The sequence below is a fragment of the Poecilia formosa genome, unplaced genomic scaffold (genome assembly GCF_000485575.1).
Source record: "Poecilia formosa unplaced genomic scaffold, Poecilia_formosa-5.1.2 Scaffold118, whole genome shotgun sequence".
Lineage (NCBI taxonomy): Eukaryota > Metazoa > Chordata > Actinopteri > Cyprinodontiformes > Poeciliidae > Poecilia > Poecilia formosa.
Window position 1 is genome coordinate 140,515 of NW_006800057.1, and position 24,665 is coordinate 165,179.

At 38.5% G+C, this 24,665-nt stretch overlaps 1 protein-coding gene across 1 annotated transcript in view; it reads right to left on the reverse strand.

The window, feature by feature from the left end:
* The window catches only part of vstm2a (V-set and transmembrane domain containing 2A), a 99,204-nt gene that overhangs the window by 8,379 nt on the left and 66,160 nt on the right, over window positions 1-24,665 (reverse strand). Inside the window, exons 3-4 of the mRNA XM_007560639.2 lie at window positions 23,654-23,704; window positions 19,774-20,110 (exon numbers count right to left, since the gene is read on the reverse strand). Of these exons, the coding sequence (XP_007560701.1) occupies window positions 19,774-20,110; window positions 23,654-23,704 (388 nt within the window). The remainder of the gene's footprint in view (window positions 1-19,773; window positions 20,111-23,653; window positions 23,705-24,665) is intronic.

A 24,665-nucleotide genomic window follows, 5' to 3' on the forward strand; every position in this document is an offset into this window, starting at 1 on the left:
ACTGTTGTTACTTGTTTCACTTTACTTGAGGTAATAGTTAATATTAATGATATTTAATGACACTTAATGACGTATTCATAACTGTTGTTACTTGTTTCACTTTACTTGAGGTAATAGTTAATATTAATGACACTGTAATAACACTTAATGACATATTCATAACTGGTGCTACTTGTTCCACTTTAGTTGATGCAAAAGAAATTGTTAATAAGTCTGTTATTAAATCATTTGACCGTGTAATAAAGCTTAGTGAAATCTTTATTGCTTCTCCTACTTGTTTTGCTTTATTTCAGGGAGTGGAAATATTAATCATTGTTTTGTTAAAGCTTTTGCTAGTGTAATAATTAAATAATTATGACTACTATTATGATAAATTTATGTTAGATCATGATTTCTTGGTTAATGACACGTCATAACGGAAACATTTTTGGCGAGTTTAATGACAAATTGTCATAACGAAGACATTGTTGGCGAGGTTAATGACAAGTTGTCATAACAAAGACATTTTTGGCGAGGTTAATGACAAGTTGTCATAACGAAGACATTTTGTCTAGAATAATGTGAAGCTGTCATAACGAAGACATTTTGAATAATGTCAACTTTGTATTAAAAGTGTCATTATTTACCGAATGACGCTTTATGACAACAGTCATAACTATTCATGAAGACGTATTGATGTTCATGACAGGTGCTATGTCATGTTTATGACAGTGTCATGGCAGTCTTATTCAACCCCCTTCAAATAAAGTGTTACTGCATTTTTTTTGTTCTTAGAGCATTTCTTAGAAACTCAAAAGAAAATACAGCTTGTAAAGCCAAGATACGTAGTCCCAATGCTATTTGATACACTATTGGTTGGTCTTTGGAAAACAGCCAATCCATGAGCACCATTTATTTGGTGGATGTTAGCCTCTGTGGTATATCTATGATGGTTACTTGTATGCATTGATGTGTAGGGTGTAATTAGTGTTTGAACTATTAAAATAAACAGTTTTGAGCATTTTTAGAAGCAATCTGAAGTATTTGTGAGCTTCAGCCATTCACAGACAGTTGAGGTCCCTGACTTTTAGAGTTTGAACGAGGGAAGGCCAAAATGCAGTTCAGAGTTCTTTAAAATCTATGAAGGCCTTACTAGTATATATTAGCTCCAACAGGAAGCTACAAAGCAGATGCTAACTTGCGGTTAGCCAGTTGTGGTATTCCTACTGGTGTTCCAGTCAATTTATTTTATTTTTATTACTGAAATATTTTCAGATAAATTATTCAAAAAGTGGTTAAAGTCCTGGTGTAACTGTGTGTTCTTAGCTACCCAAACTAGTGGTCTTGATCTTAGTTGTGAACAAGTCAACTTAGAAACAATACAACTTCCTTCCTTACTTCAAAATAAGGAAGGACGGAGAAAATACTATCATGGTCCTTGCTTGAGCAGAGAATCTGAGGCAGCAAAGTAGCCCCATATCATCACAATGCCACCAACAATGCCAGAGTGTTCTAGCTGCATTGCATGTTACCTATAACTACGTTGAAAACTTGTAACTAACCTGAAAGTATCCAGGAAGTAACCCAACCATTTCCAATAACTACTTCAAACGAACCCTAAAATGTTACTTCCAGAATATTCTGGAAGTGTCCTGTGAGTAGCTCATGGCTACCATAGGTAGCCATGAGCTACTGTAAGAGTACTCGTGTGTATTACATGTATTACGTGTATTATGTATTACACTGTTTTTTAAGCATGTATGGTGAAACATGCAAACTATATTTCATCTGTAAAAACTTGAAAGTATTTTTCTAGAAACCCGTGAGCCATCTGTTTTGGCTCCTTCTAATGTTTTCATTAAAAGCTTTTTCACATAATAGATGAGAATAAGACTGTTGCATAACACCAAGGGTACTCGTGTATTCTCCGAGTTGAAATTAACAGAAAGTGAGTGAACATTTAATACTTAATGTGTGTAATGACTGCAGCAGCACAGAGGTCCAAGGGTCAGCCATCCCGGGCCTGTTCCACTTGACTTGATTAAAACGGCTGTTAACATGTTAGAGAATGAATCAACTGACTATAAAGAGATGCAAAAATGTCCAGGGGGGGGGATTGGGACAGTCAACAGTACCAAGACAGACAACTGTCCCTCGAACAGACAGAAACAGCTCTAAATATCTTCAAAGAGAGGCAACGGAACAAACTGAAGAGACATTCCAACAAGACCGTGACATTAGATCCAGAATGGAACTGTTGTTTAATAATGTTGATGTGTTCTGACAGTTTGGGGTAGTCATAGACCTGCTGCTTCTATCTCAACAAAACGCAAACAGTCCTGACTGTGAACTAACTGTCTCACCAGGAGACTGCTCACAGGGGCCAGAACAGTCTTAGGAAGGAAAGAGAGAAGAGATAGAAAGTGCATTTAGAACAAAGAACAAAAAGCATGTTGTGTCATTCCAGATAGTATCTTAAAAAAAGAAGACATTTAATATTTATGAAAGTCATCTAGACATTTGCAACATTTCTGGGCAACCGCTTTAAGAGGACATCCACGGGGACACATTTCTCTCTGAGTTTCAGCTTTGGATTGTCTGGATTTGAGAAAAGAGGAGTCAGGGAAGAGGGAGTGAAGTTCCTACAGAGACAGAAGGCTTTGATAGCATATTCCTCAAAATCACATCTCATTTGGTTTGAGGGGATCCAATGAGCAGCAGCACTGCACTGGAGAGCCAGCTGGTCCAGACCAAACATAACCTAACATCACATTTAGCTGGGAATCTCAGGACAGCAAAGAAAAAAAATGAAATCGTATTTGGGTTTCCAACAATCAGTGGCAGTTCTTCAGCGTATGACTCTGAGTGAGCTCCTCTTTCTACATAGTCAGCCATCAAAACATGACATTATACTAAATAAATATAGATTTATCCAATGTTAATGTGAGATGGACAGAATGGAATTCAATGACTTTATATAATTGGGCAATAAAAAAAACTGTTGGCACACCCGGCAGCTGACTATTTTTAAATGTTCGGAGTGCTTGTGGCAACTGCTAAGTTAAGGAACCCTGGGTGATCTGCTTTGTGTTATTAAAATCTTTGTTAAATGTTAATAATTATTCTTTGGACGTCTACAAATATCTCATTATGTTGAAAGGGCAGAGCCTGATTGCTTGGAGCTAAGTTCTTTGTCTCAGATCTCTTCAATCTGAGTTGATATCGATCAGACTATTAAAAACTGGAGCTTCCCTTCCACCTCTCAGAGCTTCTTCTGATCCATGAATGCATGTAGATTATTACCGATAGACTATTATCTATCGGTTCAGGATATATAGGAGAAACTTTAGCACTTTAAAGTAAACGGACACAATTTTACATCTAATCACAGTGACTGAGAGTGGAAGTGTTAGCTAACATGGCAAAGAGTGTAAAAGTGTGTGCTTTAGCTTAATTTATTTAATCTATTTTTGATTAAATGAATTTTTTTTTAAATTTAACTAAAATGACATTTTATGCATTTTAGCAGAATATTATGCATAATAGCAGATTATGGTTAGCAGATTATGGCTAGTCATAATCTGCTAAAATGCATAAAATGTCACTGTCTTCAGAGCTTCCTAAACTGAACTAGTGAGCTATTTTATAGGTATTTTAACCAAATATAGAAGAGGTGAAAACACAGTAGTAAAGATCGGTGCAGCTAAATATCTGTATTTGTTAGATGGAGCCTGAGAGTCTAAAGATGAACTCTTAACATCCGAAAATCATTCAGATATTTTTTCAGATATTAAAAAGCATTAATTGTGATGGAAACATCCACATTCAGCAGAACTTCCACAACCAGCAGTGTGCCTGCAAAAAACCCAACCACCATCATTTCACTTAGTAAATAACAAAGTAAATAGGAAAAAGCCTCTCATTCGATAACTTCATGGATGGTTATGTTTCAACTGGCAACAAGTTATTTAACCCCAACTTCTCATTGGAAAAAAACCATCCTGTGGCGTGGAGAAGATGTTAGTCTGTTTAAGGAGGGTCAACTTAACTGAACGCTTTAATTAAAGGAAACATCTGAGGAGATTCCTATAAGTAATAAATTGGGTTCATAATATGAATACCTGGAGGGAAAGTGAGGAACCATTATCTTTCCCAGAAGAAATGTGACCAGCAATGAATCCTGGGTGATCAGAATCGGTGATCACTTAAATGTTTTTAAAGATCTAATCGTGAACAAACTTAATAGTAATAGTAAGAGCATTTCAGTACCTCCAATGGGAGGAGAACTTAAGATAATGGGATGAAACATTAAGAAGAAAGAAAATCACTTTTCAGAGAAGCTCATCAGGAAGAAACTTTAATTACAAAGAGATTAGACGTAAAGATCAGACTCTGGAGTAATGGAGGATGGTTAATGTGGTCTGAGTTCAGATTTACCCTCTTCCAGAGTGATGGGCGCGTCAGAGTGAGGAGAGAGAAAGATGAAGTGATGCACCCAACCTGGGAAGTGTCTACTGTATAAACCTGTAGGGCAGACATATGATCTGGGGTCACTGCAGTTGGTCAGGTTCAGCTTCAGCAACATTATGATCTCAAAGGATCAAGTCAGCAGACTTCCTGAATGACGTGAACGACCAGGTTATTCCATCAGTGTACTTCGTCTGCCCTGCAGACTGGCTGCATTCCAAAATAACAATGCCAGAAATCCTTGAATTTGGGCCAGAGTGGTTCAGAAAATGTGAGACATCATTTTCACACATGGGTCGCCCACAACACAGGGTCCGGACCCTGTACCTAATAAGACATTTTGGGATGTTTATAATAGTGTGCAGAGCATTCTAACTGTACCATACTTTGAAGAAAAATGAGTACTACTTTGGCAGGGAATGAATAAGCAAAAAGCTTTTTGAGACAATGCCACAGTGAATACATCCCATAATCAAAGCCAAAGACAAGCCAGCAGAACATTGGAGTGTGTGAGTTTCTTGGCACAGGCAGTGTAGCACAATCAAATACATCTTAGTGAGATACAATAAACACAATCGGTAATATTTCATTTTGTAAGCCATCCACAAAATATCAAATACTATCAAACACTGTGCAAAATGTACAAGCAACTAACTGACAGTACACCACTTTTCTCCCCTCTCCTGATTAATTCACCAGAAGCTTTATCAACAGCTATAGAAGCAGAACAAAGATCTTTCATTCTGTTTTGCAGAGCTGTGAAGGGTCCTTATGGCCAATGGAATCTCTTTCAGCTTTCTTTTTGACTTTGCAGTCTTGGTTGTTATTCTTTCATCTTGACCTCCATGCCTCTGGCTCACTACATTTACCAAACACTTTTCAGAACTCAGCATTCTCTCTCAGAGAAAAGTTTGTCGTACTTTAGAGCCTTGTACTTCCATAGACTTTCTGTCCATCGGCCAGCTCCTTTTAAGAATCTCTATCCTTTGAAAAGCGCGTCCCAAAGCAATTTGGAATTATAAGCAGACTCTCTAAAGCACAAGCAGCTTCATTCTGTCAATTTTTCAGCCTTTCCAGTTATGCTGTCTGTATATTTTCCCAAAAGAAATGTCTTCCTTTTGTGAACTAAAGCACCTGCCATCACCTGTTTCTGTAACAGAGAAACCAGATGATATATGCAAAATGGAAGCAGTTTTTGTCTTTGAGCTCCAGTATTTCTAGAAATTAGAACTTTAGATCTTTCCTACTTCATTCTTCCTTGTTAGTATTAAGTATGCAAGACAAAATCTTGAATTGAGCTCATGCATTTTGTGTTGCAATATTTACATTATTTTATACTTTTGACCTGTAAAGGTAATGACAGGCTTATTTGATCACAGTCACAGTTGTATTGGTCAGAGTGCTGGTATTGTTGTGCTTTTGTGATTTGTCGATCAAGAAATGTGTTGAATAAAGTTTTGCTGTGTGAGTTTACCTTAATTAAACACAGTCAGTCATGTTTTCAAATGGATCAGTAGCTTTTCACTGATTAAGTAAAAGAACATTATCACTAATGGCTTAAGGAAAGCAAAAAATAGTTTAAAAGGTTTCAAAGAGCATAGCTAAAACAAGCTGTTCTTTATAACCTCAATGTGAAAGCTATTCATTTCCACAACTTTGTTGCGCAAAAGCATTTTCTTTGTGTTCTCAAAACCACACTGCAATACTGAACCACTGTGACAGCCAAAAAGTCACATGTCTAAAGGGAAGATTTCACTTATTTAAGATAAAAGGAGGATTGTTGCAAATTTCAGTTGTTGCTTGCAGAGAGCTTCAGTCCCTGAATGGACCACTTTATGTAAAAGCCTGGCAGGTGTCTGCAACAAAGAGCAATTCAGGAATCTGTTTGTTGTCCTCAGTAGGAAAGTTGGGGGTATATGTTGGCGTTCCTGGTTGTAACATGCAGCTGTTACACATTTGCACACAATTTGGCGCCCACGCACTTTCTGGATCGAATTCTGGAACACAAACAAGACATGGATAAAGTTGACTTACAGATGGCAGAGGATGATGATCATGAGCAGGGAGTTGACTGAATGATCAAAAGCAGAACCCTAACGAGCCAAGAACTGAGGTACTTTAAGGGTTTTTCAAACCTCATAGTCCACTAGACTCGGTTTGATTGGGGACCAAAAATGCAACATTTGTTACATTTTCAGCTGCTGTGGTTCGTTTTCTCACTGCTTCAGATGAAGCAAACCCTTTGAACAACAAGCTATCCCCCATTTACTGTACCAAGAACCACTGAAGGAAATGACACAGAAACCCCTGAAGAAGACACTGAGCGGAATTTCCTTCTTTACGAAATACTAACAAAAATGGGGTGGCGTCAGATTTGAGGATATTCGTTTTGTTTCTGGGAAAAGACCAGGAGCCAATTCTCCTGCTTGTGCTACACTCTCATCTTTGTTTTGGTTGTGTTTACCCAGAATGCCCTGGGCTGTGGTCCACATATGCATTCACAACACACCGGAGTTCACTTCAACCGAACTGAGACCTGTTTGTAGTCAGACCAGAGTGTGCTGTTTTGATCAGAATCTGAGTTTAAATGTGTACAGAAATCAAAACTGCAATAAAAATTCCAAAAGTTCTGTGTGACGTACCAGAGAAGTATGAGTTCTAATTTATATTGATAAATGTGACATCTTCTGCTTTATTCATTTATGTATTTTTAATGATTATTTCTTTGACTTGCTGGTGACAAAAATATATTTTTGTCCTGTGGACTTGTATTTAGCTTTGTACATCAGTTGATTATGTTGCAGTGATGGTTATTGATTCCTAAAGGTGGTCGGACTAAGTAATTAAAAATTCATTCTGATTTCTTCCAGCATGTAAATTTGTTGAATTGTAAGAATGAATTCCAATTTTTATGTATATTTCCATGATTAACAGAAAAAAAAAACAACAAATACATTTTTCTACTGTAGTTTTAGTTCTCCCTCAAACCACATAAACAATCTACTTGTGATACCATATAACAGGATTTCTATATAAAAATCATTTTCACGTCCACTCTTGCAAAAACAGAATTACCTACCAGTGCACAAATCAATATTGGGTTGTATCAAACCCTGTTTCCATTTTGCTTTCCATGTCTCCTCTGGTGTGTTTTTCCTGTCAGTCTTCTAGCGCGCTCCAAGGAACTGATCCTGCTGTCAATTACTCTGCAAATTTCTGCCTCATCAGACTTCTCTCTCTCTCTCTCTCTCTCTCTCTGTCCGTCTCTCTCTCTCTGCTGAAAATGTACTCTGCTCTTCTCTTCACCAATTTCCAGAGTGTCTGTCACATGGAGATGCATGACTGTAAAGCACTTTTGGTTTAGTCTCTTCAAAATAACAGCTCAGCTGCCAAAGGTTCTCTGGTCGAACTGGGGATGCGACACCACCAGACGCTGAACTGGTGGTGTCTTTTCCTTGAAGCTTTTAAAACAGGGGTGTCCAAAGTCGGTCCTCGAGGGCCGGCATCCTGCATGTTTTAATTCTCTCCCTAATCATAGTAACAACCTTTTCAGCATGTCAGTGCTCTGCTTAGGGATTCTAATGAGCCATCATTTGATCCAGGTGCACTAAACCAGGGACCAGGGACTTCATGATATTTTAACTCAACTCCATGAATGCTCAGGGCCTTAGAGAAGTTTTGTCTCCATGTCCTGACTGATACTTTTCAGTTACCTTTTATCTTATTGGTTGAAGTATTTTGTCTTCATAATGGTAGTCAAGAAAACAGATGAACCAATGAATGGACCCTCCAGACACCACTGTCTTTATGCTACAATCACTTGACACACAGTAGCTGTGCTCTGGCCAAATTTTGTCGATCATGACTGATTTGCATCCAAAGGGATGAATACTTTTTGTAGACAGCATAAATTAATCTTTCATTGTGGAACCAAAGGCACAACATTTCTGTCAGCTTACATTTTTCTGTCAGGGGGAAACACAAAAATAAACGGTTTTCCTGGAACAGTGAGTTGCTTCTCCACAATTATCACATTTAGTAACAAGTATATTAGGTTGACTAACAGCACTAAGCCCCTCCTCCTGGCTCTGATGGGTTGTTTTTGGTCAGGAGTGGTGCATTTCTTCAGAAAGCATCAGGGACAAGGTGGAGGAGATTAATCAGATTATCTCTCATAACAAGCCGTCATGACATGGTGACAGTTTTAACAAACAGATTGAATACATATTTTTTAAATAAAAGTTACATAGTGCAGCATGAAGTGCTTCTAAATTCAAGTATAAAGAGAATTGAAGATGAAGGGAAGTCAAGTTACAAAGGTTTCAAAGGCAGATATGGAAAGAATACAAGCTAGATTGATCGATTTAACAGACTCATGGTCTAGAAAGAAATGAAAAGACATGACAACAAAAAAAAGTGTACTCAGGCAGGTATAACAAACCACTAAAAATGGGAATGAACAAAACCCTAGGCAGGTAAAAAAAAAGAACCCGAGGTTTATATCATATTGGCAGAACCCATTCCTGGTCGGTTCTGTATGTTCTCTGGGCTGTGGACTCCCCTCAGTATAATTACCTCTGGCATTCCTCATCACTGTTTGGGGGGAAGTCTGAATGTTTTGCTGTCTTGGTTTAATATCCCATTGCTTACACAGCAGTGAGTAGATTTCATTGTTAACTCAAACTCATCTCAGTTCATTTGAGAACTGGTTGCGCTTAGATTCTCGTCTTCCCTCTGATTCTCCAGACATGTTAGGAAACGAAACCTTTAAAAAACAAATCCCGTTCTGGATTTGTTTGTCTTTGCATGAGCCATTTCTCATCTCCATACTAACCAAACCAGTGACCATGCCCAAAAGGTAAAGCTCCAGCTCCAGCACTATTTTTAGAGAACAAAGGAAGAATATTTATGAGTTATTATTGTACTTTGGTACACTGCTGTGCATTTTAATTGGAGAGCATGTGGGGGTGGGGGGACAAGAGGAGTGCAGGAACACAGCCGTAAAAACACAAAAACTCCGTCTGAAGAGAGGCTTTTTGACCACTTTAGTCCATTTGTCATTTATCCATAACAGTAGCTGAAAGCCTTCTCCTCCCACTCATTCTCACAGTTTATTTGACAAGGTCACTCTCTCTTCACAAGGCGTGGAAGGAATTCACAGCTCATTGTCAAAGAGGCTGACAGGAAGCCGAATGCTGAAACGTTTTGCTTTTAAAAGACGCCTGCGCCTGGCCCTCTTTGAGTTTTGCCGTTTTCCTCCCACCAGTGCAGGAACTCTGCTCAGGCGTAATGAGGAAGAGCGTCCACCTGATTCAGGGGAAGCGTGCGCTCACACGTTGTCGGTTTGAGCAGAACGGCCATCCTCGTCGACCCAACGCACCACTCAGCGTTCTGCCAAAATGCTTTTTTTGGCTTTGGAAATGCCGAGGTGAATATCGATTGCAGGGCCACCCGAGACAGCCGGGGTGCAGCGAGCCAGGGAGGTGAAACACGGCAGCACCTCCACCGAGAGCTCCAACTGGCTCCATGCCACCTCCATCTACTGGTGCTGATCACCGGCTGGCTGGCTGCTCTGCTGACGCTCTCACTGAATTGCTTATTTACTTGCCTGGCGGGTCTTTCATAAAAGTTACTGTCTGATTGGCTTGTCGAGTGATGCGGTCTCAAAGTGACTGAATGCGCTCCCCAGCCATGTTTCTCAGGCTGAGTGCTTACTGTATATGAAAGTGGATGTTATTACTGAGCATCCAGGTAGTTCATCTGTGACTGAGGGTAAATGTAATGTCAGACAAGTGAGGAATGCAGCAGGCCTAAAAATAATCACCAGCGGCTTCGTGTGATACAGACAACATAACCATGATTATTTTTGCAGCTTTAAAGTCAAGCCCTTAATAATCCATTGATCTTCACTTCATCTTCTCCACAGATTCATCCTTTGTGTCTTCGTTCCCTCTTATAACCCCTTTTCATCACATTCATCTCCGTCACTCTTTCAGTCCAGTTTCACTTCGTTTGTATTTGCACACCGACACCTGATAGAGAAAATCCTTCTGCTTTTGAAACTTTTAAGCCTTAGCCTGTGACAGAAGATCTGTGTCTCTGCGTGGCATACAGACTCTGCCTGTAAGCCAATTAAAGAAGAAACCAAACAGCTTCAAAAACAAGAAAGGGTGGAACAATACATCCAGTTCACAGACGGCAATATTTTTAGCTAAAATAACAGTCCCAATTTTTGCGAGCTTTTATATTAGATTTGATAAGAGAAAACAGAAAGCCAGCACCTAATTATACTTACAGTGCTAACAAATGATTTATAGCTTCATGTCTTTCACTCTAAAAAGCAATTTCAAATTAATACTAATATAACCAGGTGTTCTCAGCTACTGTGGCAAGGTCTTAACGGCGAACTAAAGTAAGACGGTAAAGTACGTAAAACCACATTTATCTAGCATCTTTCAAGACGTATCATAAGGTTCTGCAGGCCTACAGAGGAAGAATAAAACCAAATATCAGTACATTTAATTAGTTAATTAATTAAATGTAATCAAATGCAAAAAGGCTACTTGAGTTGTTTTTTTAAAATCATAGATGACTTAGAGCAATGGTCCCCAACCCTGAGCCTATTGGCGTTCATATAGGCTGCATTCACACCAGCCCTGTTTGGTCCTCTTTAATATAACTCTAGTTCGTTTGTCTATAGAGTCCGGTTCATTTGGCAAAGTGTGAATGAATAATTAAACTCTGATATGGACCATAATAGTGAAGTCTGGTGCTGTTTGAATGCAAATGTGAATGCCAAGCAACTGATCCAAGAGAAGGACTAAAGGGAAATCCTGTAACCATGGTTACAGGATTTCCCTGTAACAGACACAGATCTTCTGTCACAGGCTAAGGCTTAAAAGTTTCAAAAGTGCACTTTAGTCCAAGTGCACTTGCTGACAGGATAAAACTAATTTTCACTGCAACAAGAAACATTGTGTTGTTTCCATAGGTCAAGTTAAAATCATATTACACCCTAATATTTAACCACTTATGGCTACTTACATTTTCTTGTAAATTCAATTCAATTCAGTTTTGTGAAGCGCTTGTGTTGCAAATTGGCGCTGTATGTAAGATCCATTGTTATAGCTTTATCAAAAATATGCTACTTGAAATTAATTTAAACAACAAACTATTTCTGTTTCCTGACTCAGTGAAGGACTGGTGGCCTGCAGGGTCAACCTGCCCATCGCCCAATGACCACTAGAGGAAAGCAGCAGCTCCCTTTAAGGCAGCATTAACAACAGTCCTTCCTTTAAAAAAAAGAAAAAAAAAGCAGTATTGCACCATGAAGCACTAGCAAAAAAAAAAAAAAAAAAAAAAAAAAAAAACGAGACAGATCACTACTTTTTAAAGATCAAGAAGTTAGAAGGCAATATATTAGCGATAGCCAAGCAGGAACTAATAACCCTGAAGGAGCTGCAGAGGTCCTCAGCAGATATTAGATTGTTTGACCAGAAACACACTTTAATCTATTCACTTCACAACGTTCAGCTGTATGAAAGAATGACTACAGACGGAGGAAGAATGAATATATTGATTAAAGGCAAAACAAGAAAGCACATTTGGATGGATTTTTAAAAGACGGTCATTAAAATAAGCACTCTGGACAAATGAGACACTAATGACATTTTCAGGCCATCAAGGAGAGAGCTGCATAGTGCCAACTCATCTTTTATAATCAGTAAAAGGAAAAGCACCCATTTCTTATCCTTTTCATAATTTTTATATGTTGCATCTAGTAAGTTGAGATTTAATAAAAAATAAGAATTGTATACCCTGAGTTTTTCAATATAGGATAATTTTACCAAATCAGAATGTACTTTTATGGTTATAAGCCTATTATCTGCAAAAAAATGTATAGCTTTATCTTGGAAAAATGTCAGCAGACCTAACGACATCCAGTGATTAAAACAGATGTTTAATTTGTCTTTAGAAGGACCTAATAGTTGTTTGGATTGTTAGGGAATCCAAACAATATATTTTTGAGAGGATTTTGGTTTGTTTCAGTAACTTAGACCTTTCAGAAAGCTTGTTGGACTCTTGCAGTGCACCATGCTGGATAGACGTGTTCAACTGTATCCAAACTGTTTGTAAATGCTCAATTATTCCTGTTTTGAGAGGCTGTGTGTTTTTGTTGCTGTGTTGGTTAATTTAACTTTATTTTTTCCTTTTCATTTCTCCGATTATAAAGGAAACTTATTCAGATTGATACATGATTGTATTTTCAAAATCTCAGTAAAAATATTTTGGTAAAAAATAAAATATAAAGTGGTTTAGATGAAAAACATTAAATGGTAAATAGCCTGTACTTGTATAGCGCTTTATCAAGTACATCAAGGAACCCAAAAAGTTTCACACTACACTCAATCATTCACCCATCCAACACACATTCACACACTGCTGGCGGTAAGCTACTGGGTAGGAGCCACAGCTGCCCTGGGCCAGTCTGACAGAGGCTGAGTTAGGAAACGGATGAAGATTCCTCACTAATGCCATAAAACAAACTCATGGCAACTCCCAACTTTTCTTCTAAGGTAAAAAGTTGGTGCTTGCCGCTCCCTTCTGGTCAATGAGGGCTGGGTCCTTTAAACGATGGAACGAGTTGAGTTCAGACACACAATTATGATCTAAATTATAACCAGAGACTGTCCAGTGTAAACAAGTTAGCGTTTGTCTGTTGTTTCTGTAAGAAAAGATCCTCACAAGAGTCAGATGTGGTTAACTGGATATATTTTGGGAGAGTCAGAAGTTGCTGCTGAGTTGAATGATGATGCAACAGAAGTTTTAGTGAACGTTGCTTTAGCCTTAAACCAAGCTAACTCTGTTGAAGAAGAGAAGAAAGTCCAGAAACTCAGAGGAAAAGAAATATGGACTGCTGTACAAGTGAATTACAACGCAGAGCCGTGACTATTGCTAAACTTTGAACTGAATATGTGAAATTTAGGTTAATAGTAAATAATTTCTGCTTTATAAAAAAAGTGTGTTTCTTAGCTTTATTGTAAAATGAGAGTGCTACAGTTTTATTTCAAAACATTATTGAAGGTGTCAGAGGAGAGCTTTCATGCTGCTGCTCACTAATTGGTCTGCATGAACACAGAGGACATTGATGATGTGTTGGGAAGGATCCCTGTAAGACACATGCTTTTTTATCCTTGATCAACATCAGTGCAACCATGAACATTTCAGCTGTTGCTCTCCACCTACTGAAATGATGACTCACTAATGAAGGTTCCTTAGATGTGCATTGAACTGTTGTGATTTAAAAAAAAAAAAAAAAAACAAGGTCAGTATCTCTTTTTTTGCTATTCTGGATGCGGTGAAGCTTACTCCAAATTTGTTTTTCTTCCAAGCAGGGGACCGGGCTGGCCTCAGAGGTGGATAGACAAATCTGGCTTGGGGGACAGTTTTCCGTTCCTCTTTTCCCCACATTCATCTGCGGTCACCTCTGAGCTTTAGAGGGAACAACACTGCCAGGAACGATGGAGGCCAAACTGTGATCTAACAACAGCTGACACACTGGTGGGGAGTTAGCTGTGAACGAGCCGCTCTGCTGCTGCTGCAGGAGACGCTGTGGCAGCCACGCTCCCATTCTTCCCCATCTGGAAAGCACCTCGGTGTTTACAGATGCAGCAATGCGGAAAAAGAAAATATCTGCTCTCTCTCTCCTCGGTTTAATTTCATCTCAGGCCATTTACCTATTGTTGCTGGCCAGCTTCAAACCCAAGTGCGGCGCTAACAGAACCCTGTGGCCCTCAGCCACAGCACCTTTCTGAAACTCCGAGAAGGTTGCTAAGGCTGCTTGAGCAGTCACAGAGAGGCATTTATCTCTGTCAGACACACCGCGCCGAGGACTCACCGCAACACAGATGTCAGCATAATTTAGCTGCCTCATAATCTCCGGCTCTGCAGCCCTGGGGATTATTCAACTTTTTACTTCTATTCAGTGGCAAGTAATATCTCCCTGTGTTTTGCTGCAGGGCGCGCGCGGCTATCATGCCCCAGAGTAGGGCTGAATCAGTCCGAACCGTCTGACCCGTAGGGAGATGATTGGCAGTTAAAGCTGAGAAAGAGCTGCACAATTACAACACAGGTGGATAGTCAGAGAAATGACGGGGGATTGAATTCAAATCCCCCTGAGGGTAAAATGTGAGCGGGCGTGCAGGGAATACGTGCTGTTAATGATTCAAAAAATAGTTCTTCTCTTTCAAGGCACGAATGCTAACGTAGGAGAAAATCTAGAGCATCCAAAACTTGTCGGCTCTGCACTTTACCATTTCACAAGCCACATAAAGTTAAATATGCATTTATGTTCAAAGAACAATTGTAGGATTAAGTTAAAACCAGCCAATGTAAACTCTTTAAATGATTCAAATGAAGAATTGCTTGTATTTTGAAGAATTAAAAGTGTATGTAATAATGCTAACTTAGCAGCAAGAGAAGGTTCAGTTTGAGAGGCATCATGAAACAACAGTTTCCAAACTGTCATGGCTAATAAATCAAACACACCCTTCAACTGCTGATTATGTGCCTCACATGTCAGATCTAATTTCTGACCATCAAAGAATAAAAACATACAAACTTTAAGGCGTTCATGAACTAATTTTACTGACAAATATTACAGAAATCCAGACTTAGGTAGTAACTTGTTACTTTTACTCAATTACATTTATGAAAATAACTACTTTGAAAAAAAAAGTCCTTCTTGGAGTATGTTTTGCTACATTGCATTTGTACTTTTACATGAGTAATTTTATTATAAAGTATTTCTGCTCTTACTTGAGTAACATTTCTGGATTTTCTAGCCACTGAATGAAAAACAAACATGTTTTAACCAAAAAAATCCACCAGACAGACACACGCCTGCAGTTTTTGATAAAGTTTCAGAAGTTTATTTTATTGAAATAAACTGATTCAGAAAAATGTTCTTTTGACTGATTTTGTTTTAATTTTGGTCCATAACATAACAAAATTTCCACTTAATTTTATACTTTGGTCCATATGATGTAATTTTTTAAATATTTAATGAATAGAGTACTTGAGTAGACTTTTTTACCAAATACTTTCTTTGAGTGGGTTTCTGAACCGCTCAAGTAAGTTAGTGCTACAATTCTTGGGTACTCTACCCATCTCTGCAGAGAGCCATGTGTTCTGTGTGTAACATTACCATTAATTTATTAATCTAGTGTAAACAACTGTTTACACTAGAGATCATTTACTCAAATGATCTCCACTTGCTGACTTATTTTCGGCTCATTACATGAAATAAAGTCTATTTATGAGACTTAAGTCAGAGTCGAACCTCAAGTCTAAGGAGACTCAGTGGAGCAAAGAGGGGGTTACACTAAACGTGGCGCATAAGGGCACTGCACTACAGGGGGCACCAAAGTGATGGCGGAAAAATTATTTCTACACAGAATTCTGTAACAGCTGTTTGTGCATGTGTAAATGATATGATCAACCACACTATAATGCGTCATAATGCATCCCAGAAAATACGTAGCTGCGCCCCTGGTAAGGCCAAGTCTAAATCAAGGCTGAAGTGTTTCTGTGGCTTTAGTCCAAGTCAAGTCTAAATCACAGACCTGCGTCCTAACTCTTGGAGGCACACAGCGCTCTATCTCCATTTTCTGTGTAAATAATCATCTGCTCCTTTGTAAATAAGTACCAAACATGCTGACAGTTTTAAAGCTCAAAATATAGCAAACCAGTCTGAGGTTTATGAGATTGGAGTTGTTATAGAGAAACAGAGGTCTGCTTTGCTCTTGGGCCAGTCTGAAATAGCTGTTACCTTTAGCACACTAAAGCAACTAATCTGAATTTATCCAAAATCAAACATAACAAAAGTTGTCTACTACAGGTAACATATTAACAGGTTGTTTAGAAAGAACCTGATTTAATTTAGTTCAATTTAACCAATATTGAAACCTATTAGCTGAGTTTTTCTGGCATAAAAATGAACCATTTAACCACAAAGTTAGAAATAGCTATTTTTAGATAACCAACTTCCTCAGGTTGATGGCATATCATGACTCTGTCACATCTGTGTCAACTGTTTAAAGGTCATGTAATGAATGTGAAAGGTCTCCTTTTCAAAGAAGACATACATCTTGCTCATAAATAAGTTTTATTTTAAGGCTAGGGATATATTTTTTCACAATCTATTCAAAAACAGCATTTATAATGTATATGAAGAAAAAGGCTAATGCAAACTGTACAATTAAACCACAGAAATGACTGCAGATAGGGCTGTGTATTATGTATCATAAAGACTATTTAAAATGTACCTTTGAGAGTTAATTAATGGTTTATATATAATGCCTCCGAAACAGCCTACATTAGCTGGGATTCCTAACTAATGGATTCTATATAGTCTACCTTGGAGCAGTATTTGTTTTCCTCATATTTTCCAACCATTTCTGTTACATGTAGAATCCACAAGGCTCCACAGGGGGCAGCACTGACCTGATCATCTGTTTTTCCATTTTACAGACGTGAACATTTACATTCATCATGTTTAATAATAATTTGTTGCATCATGTACTACTAATAATAATTTGGATAAAGCTAACATTGATGTTGCAAGCAGTGAAATTATACTGAGTATTGGAATGTTTGTGGATATATCTGCATGTAGAGAGCATGCAGACCTTAAGACTTCACAGGTTCTTTCATCAAACCCAATAACTGTGAATCAGTCGAAACGCACTGTTCTTCACATAGTCCTGAGCTGAAACTCATTTTTAACCCTCCAGTATTCCAGCATAAAGAAGATATAAAGCAATGAGGTTGGTTACAACAGCAATGAATGCAATCAGTCTGTGTTAAAAAGCACTGGGGGAAATTTTCATTTAATTATTGAGGGTAAACATGTATTAATCACAGCTGGCCCGGTCATTTACTGCCTCAGACAGTAACAGTAAAGACTCTTCACCAGCATCAAGGGAGGAGAGGTGAAGTAGACAATGAATTTAGAATAGGAACAGATCTTAGAAATATGTGGAATAACCGAGAGGGAGCAGATTAATTTAAAGCTGAACAATCAGCAAACCTGAATCCCATAGAGACTCAAGATGGAGGAGGAGGTTGGTTGGTTTCTTTGACACAATCAGTTAAAACTTTAAATGGGCATGGAACTCAGATGGAACCATAAGTTTATGGAATGATGGTTGAATTTAAGTATCTGATATTTCACTTATTCTCCCATGCATAGGTATCGCCACCCTTACACATTTCCTCTGTTGCAGTGTGGTAAAGACAAAGAAAACTTGTAGGAAATACAAAGTAGAGCTTTGAAGAGTGATAGGAATGATGAGTCTTTTAACTGAACGAAAGAAGTTTTCTTTCAACCAAAATAGCTCGATGTTAAAAAGCAATCCACTCTTGTTAGACCATGAATTATCCAGGTCAGACTGGAAGAATCAAGAGACTATTCATGAGCTACAAGCTAAAGAATGTGAAACACATGGAACAGTGACACACCTTCCCAGGAGTTCATGGTTTCTGAAAATTATTCCAAAGCCACCTTAAAAAAAATAAATAAACTAAATAATTCAGAATCACATGGAACTCATAAACAAACAAACAAACAAACAAACAAACAAACAAACAACAAAAAAGTTTGTATTTATTCAGGTTATGTTTATCTGATTCTGATATTTGTCCAATGAGCCAAAAGACAAAAACAAATAAGTAGAATATATCTGTTCACAGCAATGTACATGTAAAAAAAGCAACTCTATGCAGCCAGGAGTTTTCTTCGGTTACGTCTGTGTCATCATGAGGATTTGGTACACATCTCTGAATAGCCACAACAAGTACAATTAGCTAGAAAAGGTGCAACACTGGAAAGATTGTACAAAAACAGATGTCAGATCCATACTCCACTGAGCAACAGTGACCATCTTAATGGACATGGATTTCTGCTCTATGGGTTTGTGGGTCTTCAGCTGCGGCATTGGGCAGACATTTGGTTTCAGTCATTGAATAAACTGCTGTTCAGTGACTCTGCCATATGCTGACTGCTGCTTTAATACAAGAGGCTCACTTCTAACACTGTACATACCAAGATGGGCATGTATAACCAAGTTATCTGTGCACTGACATTCACACTAACATAAGAGCATAAACTACGCTGTACTACTAATAATATCATATGTATCATTTGTGTTTTAAGGGTTACTGCAACCAGAAACTCCAGAACTGGAGTTTCAGACAGAAAGCATCTAACAAAGGACAAACCTTTAGGTAACAGAACAAAAAAATAAGACAGTAGAATTTGAAAGAATCTATTCAACCTATGTTTCTCCATCTCACAACTCTGTAAGACAAATTATTTTGTCTAAAAAATGTCAGACACTGAACACTAGGCTACTGTATGTCCTGTTGGCATTTCTTGTATATTTCAGTTAGTTAATTAAACCAATTATAAATCAAATTTTTGTTGCTTAACCATGAACATTTTTTTTGGCATTTTTTGCAGTCTTCGTACCTTATAGACTTAGACTTATTTTATTGTCATTGCATAAAGAAGGACTTATGAAGGACTGCTATGGTGAAAGAGGTGGTGAAGTCGCCCCCCCCTCTGTTAGATCCTAACTCAAGCGGTTTAGTCAGTGCTGTGCATCAGCTGGTTCATGAAGAGGTAAGCAGGCTTTGCAGGTGAAGGGAGTGACATGGAGATGACATATTTTGTGCGGTCGGTCAGGATTTAAAAGCGTTAACATGACTTAAAAGAAAATCAAGAGTAAGAGGCTGAGATGTATATTTAAATTTGAAGCAATAAAACAATTTGTGTGCCGTTGTTTTGATATTGGGAGACCTCCAGTACAGAGTTTATGTGCAGTTGGATTTATATTGGTAAACAAACCCCTCCACTTAAGATTTATGAACAGCCAAAGGCGGCTGAGAGTCGGCTTGTTTTTGCTGATTTGTGACAAAAATGTTTTGTGAAAGAGGCACAGAAAAGATGGTGTTCCCTTCTGTCTAATCAATGTCCACAAAAAAGATGCCAAAGGATGTCTGACTCTGGAGAAAGAAGATTGATCTACTGGGATAGCCAAGAATGACTTTCAGCATAACCGTTTGAAATAAATTTAGACAGTATAAAAAATTGATTCAATGTCTAATTTTCAACATGTATTTTAAGGCTAAATGAAGACAAAAACAAACAAGCCTTTATAAGTCATTTCCATGAACCGCCAGCGTTTGATGCTTTAAAATACAATAATGTGATCTATGAAATGCATCAGGTTGCAGAGTTGAACCAGGACTTCACCGAGTGCTTACCTGAGCTGGGGTAGCGTTTAGCTGTGTTGGAGGATGTGTGGGAGGAGGACGTGGAGGCCACCCTCTGGTCTGAACTCATGTTGTCTTGGCTCAGAGGGGAGGTGGACTTTCTTGGCTTCTTGTCTGTCAAGTGCAGTGGGGAGCTCTTCTTGGCGGGTGGCAGTGGCCGTCGAGGCCTGGCTGTGGCGTTGACCCTAAGCCAGGCTTGGGCTTTGTACTCCACAATCTCTCCGTAGTTGGCTCGGGTCACCCGGCACTCATAGAGTCCTTCGTCGTTCTTGCTGACTCTGGAGATCTGCAGCTTGTGTGAGATGTCGTTGCCCTGGACCTTCACTGTCTGTTAGAAAGATTGAAAGAGACTACTGTCATAACCTGGAGTGGGAAGATACTCCAATGGACCCCCAGTTTTCATATGCATTCAAACTGCACCAGAGTTCACTTCAACCGAACTAACACTTAGGTTTGTAGGTGAAGCAGCGTTTGCTATTTTGGTCCAGGTCAGAGTTTGATTACGCATTTGCATCTCCACAAGCAAACAGGACTCTAGGCAATAGAACAAGAGTTTGAAAAGACCAGAATAAACAGAGCTGATCTGAATATGCCCTAAGATTATGGTGCAATGGCCAATTCAGCATGGGTGTCCTTTGCAGGTTTTTGGTCATTCTTCAGGGTGTTATAGGAAGCAGTGGATTACCCATTACGTATGAGGGAGTTCCCTGAGAATATGAGTTCTCACAAAACAACAGGTAATGGTCTTTTATTATTTTCAATGCAGACTACAGTAGGGTGGACAATCTGTCAGCAGAAATCCATCACAGTGAGACCATATGCCCTGCATGGATGGGTTGTCAACAATTTGAAGTAAAAATGCAGACACCACATAGCATCATTTTCACATTAGTGAGTTCTGCAAGTGTATGGACAAATGTTTCTCTGATCATCATGACCGTACACAGCAAGATCATTGTATTGTGGGAGCCCAGTAGAGCACACAGGTCATGGATCAAAATCACAGAGAAACACTGATCAGCCAGTGTTGGGAGCCTCAGGTTAGCTTGACAACCTGCCATGATTCAGAGACATTCCAAGAGGTTATGGTCCACATTGTGGTGGCTCTTATAATCTGTGTAACCCTTTCCAAGGCAATTGCTGATGCCTTTACTCCTTGGCATTATGCAAAGTGCCAGCATCACTCCTTCAAACAGAAGTAGCCACTCTGGCTAATTATAAGTAAGAGAATCATTTTCAGGGGAAGAATTATTTGGCTGCTACTTTCTCTCTTAATTAATGAAAGTGCCAAGAGTGGACTTAGTTTTATACACATTACTTCCGTTGCATACATTTTTAAATAAATAATGACACAGGTTGGTATATATATACTATTCCAAGATCTTAAGACTTATTTAGGGTTTTTATTCTGCTTTAGCTGTACTATATTACAAAAGGCTGAGGTTCTCCTAATCACAGGAAACTGTATTTTCTTTTACTCTGTAAAGTCAATGACAACAAGAACTTTCTACTTATATTAGAAACTGGAGATAAAATTATTGTAGATTGCTTGGATAAAACAGAACTGTTTCACCGGCTTTCTTACTGTCTAATTTTGGGGTCCGCACTTTGAACTCCCTAATTTAAGGTATCATTACTACACCTTAAACTAGTGTCTGATGTCTGACAAATCAGACATCAGACAAATTGTCTTAGACACAGAGATTCATATTCAAATGAAATGTAGCAGCGTTAAAAGGCTCTGTTGAGGCTCTGTACAGCTGAATTAAACAGAAACTGTTCACACAGGAACACCTCCATACCGTCAGGCTTCATTAAGACAACGGTTTGAACCTTGCAAGCTTCACATGGTGACTGTGAAAAGGCCTTTTTTCTACCAAAGCCCTGGGCTATTTTTATAATTTCTGTCTGGACAGACGTGTGAATTGAAAGAGCCCTGCACAGAACAACTTTGGGTTCTACACAGACTCACTGTAGAAAACTGTGAAATGCAAAAGTTCTGCTCTGCTCATGCACAGGACCACAAACAGTATGTTTACCTTTCTGCCTCATTAAAATCTTATTTCAGTTAATGAAAGCTATTAAAAATAATCAGCAGAGCTGTGATGCTTTAAATCAAGCAAGTATGTGAAAAACAATCTGGGTTTTAATGTTTGTCTTCAATAGAAACATGAAAAATGTTCCAGATTTTCAGTTGAATCACCTCATGGTGCTAAACCAATCAGGTTTAATGAGTGTAAGAAACTTTTAGAACGGAACCCTGGTTGTTATTATTCAGTTGAGGTTCTTTTTTTTTTTCTTTTTTTTTTAACCATGATACCTGGATGATTTATTGGTAATACAAACTAGAAAACTTTTGCTACAACAAATAAATAATACATTTTCCCCTTTCAGCAATTTACACCCCCTGGCAAAAGATGTGAAGTTCCTGCTATTGAAAAAACCTCAAACATCCCAATTAGCAGTTCACCTCCTCTGGCTTCTCTGACAGCTTCAACTCTTTGAGCCATGACTAATAAAAACACAGGTCAGTTTTGTGGGATGGAATCTTTTCATCCATTTTTTTCCCACCATAAATTTTGAACTGGATTGAGATTTATACTGTATGAAGCTCAATCTGATCAAAGACTGTGGAAATATGCTTCTATTTTTATCTTTTTATGGTTCTTTGCTGTGGCACCAAATTAACATCGCAGCATCTTCTTGACATGTTGCAGATTTCTGAATCACCTTTGGAAACCTTGTCTTCAGACTGTTCTGCCTACCATATCTTGAATATTCAAATGAAAATGTAGTGTAGGAAGCTGAGATTCTGAACTTTCGGCTGTTGAGAAATGATTGCTTGAAGATGTAAACACTCAGATTTGATTTTACTCAACCATAAATGTTTGGCCGTAACATGTAATACACCAGTTTGATGAAGATTACCAGATATTGTGTGCACTGTAAATAACCCAGTAGGGAGTAGGGCCACGCCATTTTATCAGCAAATTTTGATGGCTGGTAAAAAGCCATTTTCACCAGATCTTGACCAAACCTTTTACCAGAAGATCAACATTTGAGGGACGTTGTCCTCATTCCTCTTGCTCTGATGTTAATTGCTCAATATTTGGAAGCGTGACCCAGACACATTTTGTTGACTTCCATTGCTGCTATAAGTTGCTGAGAGAATGCAGCCCATTTTCAGATTTCTATGCAAAAAAATTGATGGTTTTCCTTTAAGGTTACGATTATGTGATGTCTTCTGGTGCTCTGTTTCACTAATACACTGTGGTTTCAGATTGTAAACATGACAAAAAGTGATTAAGTTTAGGTGGTGGGGGAATTTTTGCAAGGCAATGTTTCACAAAGCTGGAATGTTCAGCTACAGAATAATATATTTATGTATGACCTTATAATGAAAACAGTAACTATGTCCTGGTTGTAATCACAAAAGAAGGACTATAGTTTGCTGCTGAAACAGTCAAATCAGAAGGAAGAAGACCTCCAAAACATGAGGAGATGATAAAATTTCCATATTAGCAGCATCTGTAAACTGTCACGTTGTAACACACACATCTGTGACGATCTTGTACCGGTCGGCTGTGTGCTGCTCTGGGCACAGAAGGCCTATGCAGCATGGCAGAGGAAAGAGGCGGAACTGTTGCTGGTGTGTGTGAGCGCAGGAAGGGAACCACTCTGACAGTAATAACACGCTGCCACTGATTTTGCTGATTAGCTCCATTCTCTGATGGAAGGTGTATTATTCAAGGAAATCAGCTGCTGTTGTGTTGGCTCAGAGTGGATCTCTGCCAACTCGGCTTACAATGGCGACATGTTGGGGAAGTGGGGGGTTTGCATCGTGGCGTGAATGACGTGTTCTTCAACTCACACTTATTTTGGTCCCCTCGTCATCAGGATCGGGCTCTGGTATCATCTCCATCTGCGAACACAAAGAGGGAGAGAGCATTAGCAAAGCGACAGTGGTTGAGTACAGGCTGAGGATGGGTTTTATGCATGCCTAAAACCACTGAAGGGATTCCTACGACAGCTTTCTGAAAAGGCATCATCTATCTGCTGAGGCTTATAAATGTTGCAAAGCGACATCAGCACACAGTTCCCACACGGAGTGACTGAGTCGCCGCTGCCCTGCCTTTTAAAAGTAAATGCCACTCTTCCCACTGTTTCGGCTTTATTTTTAGTCTTTGAGTGCTTCTGTGGGGAAATTAAAAGCCAGCTCCCAAATGTGTTTGCAAATTGAAAATAAAAAAAGGATTAGTTTAAACTAAGATAAAATGGTAAAACAGACTGCTTTGTGTGAAGACTAAATTATGTTTATGCTTCTGCAGCATCTTCTGGAACAGTGACATTACCCAAGGAAGCATGTGACAAAATGTCTGAAACAGGAAGGAGATGTTTGTGGTGTGCACAGACTGAGTAAAATTTACCACAGTTTAACAATTTCAGTTTAACATTTTTCCTTGCACTATTATGCTGTTAATTATACCATTTATGCTTAATGTATTCTATTAATGTGAAATATTAAAAATAAAGAAGAAGCTTGTCCTGGACCCAAGCTAATTAGCTAATCCCCCCAGACTGAAAAAAAAAGAAAATTATATATGTGGCAAGAATACTTAAGCAAAAATATATAAACCACTCTATGAACTTATAAGTTTTCAGGTATTTTTATTTTATTTCATTCATTCATTCATTCATTCATTCATTCATTCATTCATTCATTCATTCATTCATAATTTACAACCTGTATGTGACATTTGGCTCTTTAGATGACCTTGACTGGCACAAGATCAAACACGCCTTAAGTGTGAACTCTGCATGCAAGTCCAACTAGATGTCATTAATTTTGAAAAAAAGAAAAAAAAAATATTTTGAAGGTGACT